At 44.3% G+C, this 13838-nt stretch overlaps 1 protein-coding gene across 4 annotated transcripts in view; it reads right to left on the reverse strand.

The window, feature by feature from the left end:
• Positions 1 to 217: 217 nt before the first annotated feature.
• LOC114817767 (natural killer cells antigen CD94-like) overlaps positions 218 to 13838 on the reverse strand; it is an 88106-nt gene continuing 74485 nt past the window's right edge. For all 4 annotated transcript variants that reach the window (XM_029081860.2, XM_029081855.2, XM_029081859.2 and 1 more), the window contains 3 exons: positions 11216 to 11367; positions 10807 to 10919; positions 218 to 495 (listed from right to left, as the gene is read on the reverse strand). In XM_029081860.2, the coding sequence (XP_028937693.1) occupies positions 363 to 495; positions 10807 to 10919; positions 11216 to 11367 (398 nt within the window). In that variant the 3' untranslated portion in view covers positions 218 to 362. The remainder of the gene's footprint in view (positions 496 to 10806; positions 10920 to 11215; positions 11368 to 13838) is intronic.

Consider the following 13838-nt stretch of genomic DNA (forward strand, 5'->3'; position numbering starts at 1 on the left):
AGCAGATACCAGCACATAGACCATGGCCTTGGGGCAAAGAGTGAAATGGAAGAGATAAGGTCAAAGATACTGAAAACTAAAGAATCAGCAGCTGCTAGGCCCCAGTTGGAGTCAAACTATGGCAATGCCCTCCTCAATTTGCCCCATCCCCCCACCTCCCCTCACCTTCCCCTTCATCTCCCCCATCCCTGCTACCTCGAGATTCACATTCCAGGAGTTTTTCTTATTCCAATTCCTGCTTTTGGTTCATTTTCTGTACTGTCCTGACTCTTCATCTTAGGACTTCAAGCCCTTAATCAAAGCACACAAAGTCAGTGAGAAAGGGTCATCACAGAGGATGCTGGTAGCTTCCCTGTAGACATTCAGGGCTCCAGCACAGTCACATTTCGCTTACAGATCCAGGCACGATGAGAAGTGTCACAATCTTCAGGGGTGATGCTAGACTTTCCTTTGGAAGAAACACAGTTTTTTCCAGTGGGATAGTTAATTTCTATCCTGGAAAGGAAAGAATACAAGTAATTTATTTTATCTCATCTAAAATCACATACAGATGAAACAGGCATGTTGGATCCTGGGGTTGAGGTACTAGATTGTTTGGAAGACCAATCAAACAATCAGCGGAATTCATTGAGCATTAACTGTGTGCAGAGCACTGTACTAGACGCTTGGGAGAGTAAAGTACAGTGGGTACACATGATCCTTGCTCATAAGGAGTTTACAATCTAGTGGAGGAGGCAGACATTAAATTAAATTGCAGGTAGGGAAACGAAGAGATGGTACCTAGAAGAGATAACTCCAGGCTTCCTTTTCCATTTATAGAGACTCTCAGATGACTCTTAATCAAGCCTAGAGAGAGAAGTGGTCTGCCTCACTATATCTCACACCCAAAATATCCAGTTCCAGCATTAGGGGCATTATTAATGCAGGTATTTAATTCCAGATTTTGTCCCAGACTCCCTTGGACTCTCACACATTCACTGTTCTGAGATCTTGTTATTTACCAACATACACCCAGGAACAAAGAGCTAAATAGTCTTACAAAATTGTGCTGCCTCAACAGTATACTGTCTACATATACCCTAATAAGCTGTGAAGTAAAATATAAAATCAAGAAAGCCATCATGGCTTTTAGAAGATTGACAGAAACAATTTGAAGACTGTGATGCCATATATCCTTGTAGGTCTATATGAAATTGAAGGTCTATAAATCTAGAATAGCAGCTAGCACAGAAACCACAGTTTCTTTAGTATTTTCTACTATTGAGACTTTCTTCATTCATTCATTCAATCATATTTATTGAGCACTTATTGTGTGCTTGGTAAGTGCAATTCCAATGGGCTCACAATGGGCTCACAGGCTGGAAGCGGGGAGACAAATATCAAAACAAGTAAGCGGGCATCAGTAGCATCATTATAAATAAATAGAATTATAGATATATATACGTCATTAATAAAAAATAAGTCAAATTATAAGTATAAATACGTACTTGTATACATATATATTTTTAATAGTTTGGTCTAGTGGAAAAAGGACAGCACTGGGAATCAGGAGACATGAGTTCTAATCCATGCTCTACCACTGAACTGAGTATGTCCTTGAGGAACCTCTCAGTGCCTCAGTTTCTTCATCTGTAAATTAAGGCTTAAATACCGGCTCTCCCTCCCTCTTAGCTTGTGAATCCCATCTTATATGGGGACTGTGTTTGTTCTAAACATCTTGCATCTACTCGAGGTTGTAGCATAGTGCTTGGCAAATCTAATAATGATTAAAAATGATCATTATTATTATTACTACTAATGTTAGCCTCATGAGAAGATTACTAACAATGAAATCTTTGAACCGAATCAACTCAAAAACAGAAAACAGTCAAGCTCAAAAACCAAAACTCCCCACTCCAATCCATACTTCACTCCACTCCCTGGATCATTTTTTGGAAAAAACATCAGTTCCTATCTCCCCACACCTCAAAAGCCTCCAGTGATTGCTTACACACCTCTGCATCAAACGGAAACTCCTTACTATCTTTCATAAAACACTCAATAACCAAATGCCCTGCACAGAGTTGGTACTCAATAAATCCTTTCTGATCTCCCATCCTCCTGCCTCTCCACGCTGTTGGTACTCAATAAATCCTTTCTGATCTCCCATCCTCCTGCCTCTCCACGCTTCAGTCTATACTTCACTCCATTGCCTGGATTATCTTTCTACAGAAACGCTCTGGGCACGTCACTACCTTCCTCAAAAATCTCCAGTGGTTGCCTATCAACCTTCTCATGAAGCCAAAACTCCTCACTCTTGGCTTCAAAGCTTTCCATCCCCTTGCCCCCTCCTACCTCACCTCAGCTTCCTTCTCTCCTTCTACAGCCCACCCCTCACACTCTACTCCTCTGGCACTAACCTCCTTACTGTGCCTTGTTCTCGTCTGTCCCGCCGTCGACCCCTGGCCCACGTCCTAGCACTGACCTGGAATGCCCTCCCTCTTCACATCTGCCAAACTAACTCTCTTCCCTTCTTCAAAGCCCTATTGAGAGCTCACCTTCTCCAGGAGGCCATCCCAGACTGAGCCCTTCCTTTCCCTCTGCTCCCCCTCTCCTCCCAACTGCTCCTCTGCTCTACCCCCTTTCCCCACCCCACAGCACTTGTGTATATTTGTACATATGTATTACTCTATTTTATTAATGACGTGTATATATCTATGATTCTATTTATCTATTTTGATGGTATTGATGCCTGTCTGCTTGTTTTGTCTTGTTTTATTTTGTAGTCTGTCTCCCCCTTCTAGATTGTGAGCCCATTGTTGGGTAGGGATTGTCTCTATCTGTTGCCCAAGTGTTCTTTCCAAGTGCTTAGTACAGTGCCCTGCACACAGTAAGTGCTCAATAACTAAGATTGAATGAATGAATGAAATATTATCTTTTGATTGGTTAATTAGTAAAAGTGACCACATGTATCTTACAAGGGGAAGATATACACTAAAACAAATGGCATAAGGGAGGAAGAAGGAAAGGGGGTCTATGCAACTGAGCTAATGAGAGAGAGAGAAGCAGTGTGGCCCAGAGGAACGAGCTCAGGCCTGAGAGTCAAGAGATCTAGATTCTAGCTTTGGCTCCACCACTTGCCTGTTGTATGACCTTGGGCAAGTCACTTAACTCTCTGTGCCTCAGTTACTTTGTATGAAAATGGGAATGAATACCTGTTCTCCCTCCCCCTTATACTGTGAAGGCCCATATAAGGCAGGGATTATACCTGATCTGCTTAAAATATATCAAACCCAACACTTAATATGGTACCTGGAATATAAATACTACTGATTAAATATAGTAAGCATTTAAAAATACTACACATTATTATTATTATTATTAACTCACATAGTCTTGCTGGTTGAAAAGTACACATAGAATAGATGACAGAAGGGATGAAGAATGAAAGGCTATGAGGCACTTATTGGTGAGTTTGTAGGGTGCTACCTCAATGAAAGAATGAAAATCTAATTATAGTGGATCAAGAAGGAAGCTGCTGGAGAGAAAGGAATGAGTTACCATTTGGGGAAGACAAGACATGGGGATAGAGTTATGAAAAAGGCAATGGGATGGCAGAAAAATGACCTGTAAAAAGGCAAAATAGTGTTTGCATTTTAAGATAGTTTAATGGAATTTTGTTTGATCAGGTGATTTTTGTTAAAACAAAATAAAGAAAAATTTCAGTCAAGCTCTGTAAAGAGCTCTCAATTCCTGCTCCTGGGATGAGTGACTGAGGTTCTTTTCTAAGCCCACCCCTTAGTAGTAATAATAATAGTATTGATTGAGTGCTTATTATCTGTATCACATAGCACTGTATTAAGCACTGGGAAAGAATACAGAAGTGAGAATCAGAAACTGTTCCTGGCCCTCAAGGAGCTACAGTACAAGGGAAAGAAGGCCAGTGTAAGAAGTCTCAGTTTATTAGCAGCCAGATCCTCAGGCAGGTAGATCTCTCTGTGCCTGGCAGTTTATGGGAGATCATTTTTCAAGGACTGCTCACAAAATTGAGAGTCACAAAATAATGGTATACCCATAGTCAGGAAAGAAAAAAATGGGGAATAGTGTGGGGGAAACTGAAGGGAGTGAGGAGAGGTCTTGGTTACTTGTTTCATCAGTCAGTCAATCGTATTTATTGAGCACTTATACAGAGCACTGTACTTATTGCTTGGGAGAGTACAATATAACAATATGAGGGAGTTGCTAGACACATTCCCTGCTCAGAATGAGCTCACAGTCTAGAGGAGATGACAGACATTAATATTAATAATAAAATTAGAGATATGTATGTAAGTGCTGTGGGGCTGAGAGGAGTTAATAAAAGAAGCAAGTCAGAGTGACTCAGATGAGTGAGAAAAGAAGAAATGAGGGCTTAGTCAGGGAAGGCTTTCTGGAGGAAATGTGTTTTCAGTAAGACTTGGAAGGTGAGGCGAGTAATTGTCTTTTGGATAGGAAGAGGGAAGGTGTTCCAGGCCAGAGGCAGGAGGTGGGTAAGAGGTCGGTGATGAAATAGACAAAATCGAAGTACAGTGAGTAGGTTAGCATTAGAAGGGTGAACTGTGTGGGCTGGGTTGTAGTAGGAAAGCAGTGTGGTGAGGCAGGAGGGTGCAAGGTGATTGAGTGCTTCAAAGTTGATGGTAAAGAGTTTCGCTTTGATGTGGAGGTGGATGGGCACACTAAAGGTTCTTGAAGAATGGAGAAACATGGACTGAATGATTCTGTAGAAAAATGATCTGGGCAGCAGAGTGAAGTATGTCCTGGGTTGGGGAGAGATGGGAGGCAGGGAGATCAGCAAGGAGGCCGATACAGTAATCAAGACAAGATAGGATAAGTGCTTGGGTTAATGTGATAGCACTTTGGAGGTCTCCAAATGAAAGGTCAGATTTTAGTGATTTTGTGAAAGTTGAACTGACAGGATTTCGTGATAGACTGCATATGTGGGTTGAATTAAAGAGATGAGTCAAGGATAAGGTCAAAGTTACAGACTTGTGAGACAGGAAGGATGGTGGTGCTGTCTACCATGATTGGAAAATCATAGGAAGGACAGGGGTTGGGTGGGAAGATAAGGAGTTGAGTTTTGGACATGTTAGGTTTGAGGCAGGACATCCAAGTAGAGATTTCTTGAAGGCAAAATTGAGAGACTGCAGAGAGGGAGAGAGATCAGAACTGGGGATTTAGATTTGGGGATTATCCACATAGAGGTGGTAGTTGAAGGCCATAGGAGCGAATGTGTTCTCCAAGAGAGTAGTTGTAGATGAAAAGTAGAAGGGGAACCAGAACTGAAGCTCTGAGGGACTCCTACAGTTAGCGGGTAGGAAGCTGAGGAGAAGCCTGTGAAAGAGCCTGAGAATGAGTGGCCAGAGAGATAGCAAGAGAACCAGGAGAAGACTGTGTCAGTGAACCCACTGTTGGGTACTGTTTCCAGGAGAAGGAGGTGGACCAAAGGGTCAAAGAGCTGAGAGGTCAAGGAGGATTAAGATGGAGTAGAGGCCACTGGATTTGGCAAGAAGGCAATCGTTGGTGACCATTGGGAGGGAGGTTTCTGTGGAGTGATGGGGATGGAAGTCAGATTGGAGTGGGCCAAGGAGAGAACTGGAGGAGAGTAACTTGAGGCAGCTGGTGTAGACAGCTGATACAGACAACTCGCTCAAGAAGTTTGGAGAGGAAAGGTAGGAGGGAGATGGGCGATATCTGGAGGGAGCTGTGGGGTAAAGGGAGGGTTTTCCTAGGATAGTATGTCTATCGTGTGACCTTGAGCAAGTCATTTTCCTTCTCTGGGCCTCAGTTACCTCATCTGTAAAATGAGGATTAAGAGTGTGAGCCCTATGTGGAATGGAGACTGTGTCCAACCTGCCTAACTTGTATCTACCCCAGGACTTAAAACAGCGTTTGGCCTATAGTAAGCACTTAACAAGTACCCTAATTATTAACATTATTATTACTATGAACATGTTTGAAAGCAGTAGGGAAAAAGCCATTAGAGAGCAAAAAGTTGAAGATGGCAGTCAGGTAGGAAAGAAGGGAGAAGGAAAGTGCTTTGATAAAGTGCAAAGGGATGTGATTGGATATGCAAGCGGAGGGGTGGATTTTGAGAGAAGGCAGGAGATGTCTTTAGGAGATCTTGAGAAACTCCTAGGAAAGATGGGAGAGTTGAAGAAGGGGCAAAAAGAGGGAGGAACTGGAGAGAAGCAGGGGAGATGTAAGGGAGTTCATGACTGATAGTTTCAATTTTCTCAATAAGGTAGGTGGCCACATCATTAGGGGACAGAGATGGGAGAAGTAGAAGTACGGGGGGACTGAGGAGGGAGTTAAATGACTGGAATACCTGGCAAGGGCAATGGTCAGCGGTATCAGTAAGGCTAAATAAATCATTTTGCTGGGCATGGGTGAGAACAGAGTTAAAGCACACAAGGATGAACTTGAGGTGGATGAGGTCAGCCTGATATTTGTGTGTCTGCTCAGAGTGCTCTGCAGCTCAGACACATTAGTGAAAAAAGCAGACTGTGGAGATGAACCAGGGCTATGGGGTTAGTGGTATGGGATCAACAAAGAGATAGGGGAGTGAGTGATTTGAGTTCAGTAGAGAGGGTGGTGATGAGGGTCTCAATTTGGTCATCTAGGGAAGGTAGTTTGGGTATGGAGGCTAAATGGACTATGATGGCTTGAGAAAATTGGAGCCAATCTCTGTGAGGGAACAGGACAGATTTGTGGGGAGTAGATGTGTCAGGCAGAACGCAAAAGAGGAAATTGTGTTCAGATAGAGGGATTGCAGAGTTGGTGAGGGTAGAGAGTGTACAGTGACTAGAAATGATATCAAGTGTGTGTCCAAGTTGGTGAGTGGACAAACCGGGGTGGAGAAGGAAGTCAGTGGAGTTGAGGAAAGTGGTAAGCAGAAGGGTCATTAGGAATATTTTTGTGGATATTGAAGTCCCCAAGGATCATTGTGAGGATGGAGAAAGAGAGAAGAGATGTTAGAAAGGGATCACAATGGTTCAAAAAGTTGGAGGTAGGGTCTATGACTAGTATCTGGAGTGGGTGACTGAGGTGTTTGTCATGGGCTTGGATGAAAGGGGAAGAAAAGGATGGGAGAGGTGGAATGGTGCTTCCTAATCTTGCTCTAGATAGAAAGTGCTTTCAGTTCTCTTGTTCAGGTGGGAGAAAGATTTCTCTTTGTGATTGGTGAAGAGGTAGCAGCCCTCTTGAATCAGCATCTTCTCATGCTGCAATGCCAATCTCGTGTTGAATGCACCTCTGCCCTTCACTGCAGATATATAGAGAGCACGTGCTTAGGCAGGACAGAGTGTGAGATGGATTTCACATCAGCCCTCCTGATGTGAATCAGTCAATCAATCAATCAATTATATTCATTGAGTTCTTACTTTGTGCCTGTCTCCACATACCCCAGGCATAAAAATGTCTCAAACCAGTTCCTTTTCCCTGGGACTGTCAAGGGAGCAAATGCTGAATCTTTGAAAAACACACTGACCCTAAACCCCATTTCCCCCTACCACACCCCAGGAAGATCCCCTTACTTTCCACTTCCCCATATGAACTTGCTTCCACATCAAACGTATTTCACAGAAATACATCATCATTTGGTGATATGTCCTGTAGCTCATGGAAAATAGGTAAATTCAGAGCATGCAGACAAATAAAATGGGTAAATTTTTACAATTCCTGCTTTCCCACTGTCAGCCTCGATATCTGTATGCTGGCTATCCTGGGTTTCATCTGATGCCTGTGTGTCTAAAGTTCCATTGGTTTTCTGACTTCTCTGATCTCTGTCTGCCTGGCTCTGTCTCAACCTTGGGTCTTTCAGAGAAGAGAGCAGACTGTGGAGGTGATCCAGGGCTGTGGGGAATAATTTTAGTCCAGTAAAGAGGATGGTGTTGAGGGTGTCAGTTTGGTCATCAAGGTAAGGTAGTTTGAGTATGGAGGCAAAATGGGCTATGATGAGAAAATTGCAGGAGCATCAAAAGATGTCCAACCACTGGCCTTAAGCAGTTCCTCTACCTCCTGGTTCTGGTCCTGCATCAGTCTTCAGTCTCTAATGCCAGAGGGTTATGGCATCATCTTCCAATCTGTCTCTTGATTTGTGTATATATGCATATATATGTATATGTATATGTATGTATATATATATGATGCTTGGTAATTGTTAAGGAATTACTATGTATCAAGCACTGTTCTACTGTTCTTAGCACTAGGACAGATACAAGTTATTCATGTTGGACACAGATCCTGTCCCACAAGATGCTCACTGTCTAAGAAGGAGGGAGTAGGATTTAATCCCCAGTTTACAGATGTAACTGAGGCACAGAGAAGCTAAGTGACTTTCCCAAGGTCACATAGAAGGCACATGGTAGAACCAGGATTAGAATTTAGGCCCTCTAGCTCCCAGGCCCATTTCTAATCTCAGGTATTTAAAATACGTTACAGATCATTTCATTCATTCATTCATTCAATCGTATTTATCGAGCACTTACTATGTGCAGAGCACTGTACTAAGCACTTGGAATGTACAATACAGCAACAGATAGAGACAATCCCTGACCAACAACTGGCTCACAGTCTAAAAGGGGGAGAAAGACAACAAAACAAAACAAGTAGTCTGGCGTAAATATCATCAAGATAAATAGAATCATAGATATGTACACATCATTAATAAAATAGAGTAATAAATAATATATACAAATATGCACAAGTGCTCTGGGGAGGGGAAGGAGGAGAGAGCAGAGGGCGGGAGAAGGGGGAATGGGAGGGGAGGAGGAGCAGAGAGAAAGGGAGGCCTCAGTCTGGGAAGGCCTCCTGGAGAAGGTAAGCTCTCAGAAGGGCTTTGAAGAGGGGAAGAGAGTTAGTTTGGTGGATGTGGGGAGGAAGGGCATTCCAGGTCAGGGGTAGGACGTGGGCCAGGGATCGATGGCTGGGCAGGAGTGAATAAGGGACCATGAGGAGGTTAGCGGCACAGGAACGGAGTGTATGGAGTGGGCTGTAGAAGGAGAGAAGGGAGGTGAGGTAGGAGGGGGCAAGGTGATAGAGAGCTTTGAAGCCAAGAGTGAGAAGTTTTGGTTTCATGCGAAGGTTGATAGGCAACCACTGGAAATTTTTGAGGAGGGTAGTGACATGCTCAGAGCACTTCTGTAGAAAGATGATCTGGTCAGTGGAATGAAGAACAGACTGGAGTGGGGAGACACAGGAGGATGGGAGATCACAGAAGAGTCTGAGACAATAATCCAGTCAGGATATTAATGAGAGCTTGTACCAGCAAGGTAGCAGTTTGGATGGAGAGGAAAAGGTGGATCTTGGCTATATTGTGAAGGTGGGACCGGCAGGTTTCGGTGTCGGATTGGATGTGTGGGATAAATGAGACAGCAGAGTCAAGGATGACACCAAGGTTGCGGACCTATGAGACGGGAAGGATGGTAGTGCCATCCACAGTGACAGGGAAGTCAGGGAGAGGACAGAGTTTGGGAGGGAAGATAAGGAGCTCAGTCTTGGACATGTTGAGTTTTAGGTGGCGGGCAGACATCCAGGTGTATTCAATTCAATAGTATTTATTGAGCGCTTACTATGTGCAGAGCACTGTACTAAGCACTTGGAATGAACAAGTCGGCAACAGATAGAGACAGTCCCTGTCGTTTGATGGGCTTACAGTCTAATCGAGGGAGACAGGCAGACAAGAACAATGGCAATAAATAGAGTCAAGGGGAAGAACATCTCGTAAAAACAATGGCAACTAAATAGAATCAAGGTGATGTACCTTTCATTAACAAAATAAATAGGGTAATGAAAATATATACAGTTGAGCAGACGAGTACAGTGCTGAGGGGATGGGAAGGGAGGGGGGAGGAGCAGAGGGAAAGGGGGGAAAAGAGGGTTAAGATGCGGAGAGGTGAAGGGGGGGTGGTAGAGGGAGTAGAGGGAGAAGGGGAGCTCAGTCTGGGAAGGCCTCTTGGAGGAGGTGAGTTTTAAGTAGGGTTTTGAAGAGGGGAAGAGAATTAGTTTGGCGGACGTCCTGAAGGCAGGAGGAGATACGAGCCTGGAGGGAGGGGGAGACAACAGGGGAGGAGATGTAGATTTGGGTGTCATCTGCATAGAGATGATAGTTGAAGCCCTGGGAGTGAATGAGTTCACAAGGGGAGTGAGTATTGATGGAAAACAGAAGAGGGCCAAGAACTGACCCTGAGGAACCCCTACAGTTAGTAGATGGGAGGGGGAGGAGGAGCCCACGAAGAAGACTGAGAATGATCGGCCAGAGAAATAAGAGGAGAACCAGGAGAGGATGGAGTCCGTGAAGCCAAAATGAGATAAAATGTTGAGGAGTAGGGGATGGTCGACAGTGTCAAAGGCAGCTGAGAGGTCGAGGAGGATTAGGATAGAGTAGGAGCCATTGGATTTGGCAAGAAGGAGGTCATTGGTGACCTTTGAGAGGGCACTTTCAGTGGAGAAGGGAGTTTCTGGAGTGTTCATGGCAAAGTCCTCCAGAAAGATCATGCGGAAGGAATGGGGCTGAGGCCCTCTTTCCCTGTGAGAATCTCTAACCTGCCACTCCCAAGGGTGGGTCCTCTTCCCATCAATCTCTTGCTAGAGCTTGGAAGCCTCTTTCCATCCCTCTCTATCTTCCTTTCAAACCAGTTTTCTAGAGGCAACATGAAGTAAGAGCAGAAGGGACTGGACTGGGTATTTAAAGGAAAGCAGACAATGAAGTTTCAGTTATGAGTACACCCTGAGCTGTTCTCCTGTACTGTTTTCCTCAACTCAAAGTCCCAAACCTGAGACCGGGCCTACCTGTATCCAGAGAATCCAGAGTCATCCAGCCACATCCACTGACCTCGAGTTGTGTTGTACTTGTAACCAATCCAGAAATGCTCATCTCTCGGCCTCATCGCACGGACCCTGTCCTGTGGAGTCAATGGAAACAGGCTGAGCCCTGACAGTCCCTCAGTCAGTACAGTCCCTCCAGCCTGCACTGAGAAGCAACCAGCTCTAAGCTGTCTGGGAAGGACACAGCATCAGACTTCTCCCCAGACACCCCCACCCTCTCTCCTCCTCTCTCGCCCCTGGAAGGATAAAGCCTGAGTCCTTAGCCACAAGACAAGACTGACACAGCTACAGACAACAAATCAAGATAAATTTGGGGATGGAATAGGGGTTTGTGGCTGTTTTGGGGGCCCTGGGGTCTCCTCCATATTCTCACTGCTTCAGCCTCATCCTCTAGGACCAGGAGCCAGGATTTCTTGTTGGCACAGTCTTGGGCACCCACAGTCCAGTTTTGCAGCTCTTCTGAGAAGTAGTAACACCTGCTGCCGTTCAGCTTCCACCCCTGGGGGCAGAGCTCACATATGGCATCTGAGGGATAGGAGAAGAAATAAAACTAGATTTATGATGTTTTCAATCATTTCAGTTCTTGCATTTTGGAGATGGACAAAAATTTGTACACTGTCATGTTAACAGTCATTGTCTCCTGAGATCATCTCCCTCCACACTAAATGTCTAGTCTGTCTGCAGCTATTAGTCACCATGGTCCCCCAGCCTGGAGGGTCCATCTCTAGGTTTCGAGATGAGACTCATGCCTTCCCTCAACTTCCTTCTCTCATCCCCACTCCCCGCTCTACCCCGCTGACCTCCTGGCCTCTTGTCCCCACGCCAATCTCTTCCTCGCTGACCTCCTGTCCCAACCCCACATCACCTCTGCATCAAACAAAAACTCCTCACCATTGGCTTTAAAGCACTTAATCACTTGGGCCCCTCCTACCTCACCTCACTACTCGCCTACTAAAATTCAGCCTGCACACTTTCTTCCTAATAATAATAACAATTATGGTATTTATTAAGTGCTTGCTATATGCTAAGCACTGTTCTAAGTGATGGGGTAGATACAAGGTAAGGCTCAGTGGCTTGGGAGTCAGAGGTCGTGGGTTCTAATCCCACCTCTGCCACTTTTCATTCATTCATTCATTCAATAGTATTTATTGAGCGCTTACTATGTCAGCTGTGTGACCTTGGGCAAGTCACTTTACTTCTCTGGCCCTCAGTGACCTCATCTGTAAAAATAAGGATTAGAAAATGTAAGCCCCACGTGGGACAATCTGATTACCCTGTAGTTACCCCAGCACTTAGAACAGTGTTCAGCACATAGTAAGCGCTTGACAAATAATGATTATTATTATTATTAGATTGTCCCATGGGAGGGGTCACAGTCTTAATTCCCATTATAAAGATGAGGTAACTGAGCCACAGAAAAGTTCAGTGGCTTGCTCAAGGTCACACACTAAACAATAGTGGAGCTAGGATTAGAACCCATGTCCCCTGACTCACAAGCCCATGCTCTTTCCACTAAGCCACGCTGCTTCTCCTCTAATACTAACCTTCTAATTGTACCTCGATGTCATCTATCTCACTGTTGATCTCTCGCCCACATCCTACTTCTGCCCTGGAACGCCCTCCCTCCTCATATCAGACAGATAACTTTCTCCCCCTTCAAAGCCTTATTGAAGGCACATCTCCTCCAAGAAGCCTTCCCTGACTAACCCCTCCTCTCTTCTCCCACTCCCCCTGCATCACCCTGACTTGCGTCCTTCATGAATCCTCCCTCCCATCTCCAAATCACATAAGTATATATCTGTAATTTATTTGTGTATATTAAAGTCTGTCTCCCTCTCTAGACTGTGAGCTCATTGTGGGCAGGGAATGTTTCTGTTCCTTGCTATATTGTACTCTCCCAAGGATTACTACAGTGCTTTGCGCACTTGTGGCCGAGGCGAGTTGTTATCATTACTACAGTGCTTTGCACATTAGTAATAATAACAATAACTCACCTCCGACACAAGTCAACATGGAACCCACCCTGGATCTCATTATTACCAGATCTTGCAACTCCTATGATAACACAAACTCCTGCGCCTCCACTTTCCACTCTGTATTATATCTTTTTTACTCTAATCTCCTAATCCTGCTCACTCTCTTCTTTCAAAACTTTCCTCTGCTCCCTCAGACACAGCCAATCTCGGCAGCCTCTCCTCTTAACCAAACTACTGTCCCTGTGCTAAATGACTGCCTTTCCTTCTGCTGCACCTGATGAGCTGTGGGAAAGAAAGACTCTCTGTTGTGTAAGTGAATATCTGTGTGTGAGAAAAAGTGAGACAGCTCGAGAGAGGATGTGAGAAAGGACCTGTGAGAGACACTGCATGTGAGGGAGCATTTGAAATAAAGTGTGGTGGAGGGTGTATAAGAAAGAGAATGTGTAACAGGGTTGGTGTTTTTTATTTGCATTTTCTCATTTGGTTGACTTGTAATTTAATGTCTTGAAGATACAGTGATAGTCAAATCTGTAAATATGGAAGGTTTAAGGAGAATAATGGTACTGAGCTTTTTTTATGGCATTTGTTAAAGTCCTTACTATGTACTAGACATTGTACTAAGTTCTTATCAGGTTGAGCACAGTCCTTGTCCCACATGAGGCTCAAATTCTTATCCCCATTTTACAGATGACATAATGAAGCAGAGAGAAGTTAAGTGACTTGCCCAAGGTCACAAAACACACAAGTGGCAGAGCTGAAATTAAAACCCCCACTAGACTGTGAACTTGTTATGGGCGGGGGTTTTGTCACTCTTTATTGCTGTATTGTACTTTCCCAAGTACTTAGTACAGTGCTCTGCACACAGTAAGCACGCAGTAAATACGATTGATGAGTGAAAGTCTTCCGACTCCCAGACCCATGCTTTATCCACTAGGCCATGATGCTTCCCTAGTTCAATAAGAAGCTGAATAATGAAATGGAAGACTTTTCATTCAATCAACTGATAGTGTTTACTAAGAG

Source organism: Ornithorhynchus anatinus, chromosome 17 (genome assembly GCF_004115215.2).
Source record: "Ornithorhynchus anatinus isolate Pmale09 chromosome 17, mOrnAna1.pri.v4, whole genome shotgun sequence".
NCBI classification, from domain to species: Eukaryota; Metazoa; Chordata; class Mammalia; order Monotremata; family Ornithorhynchidae; genus Ornithorhynchus; species Ornithorhynchus anatinus.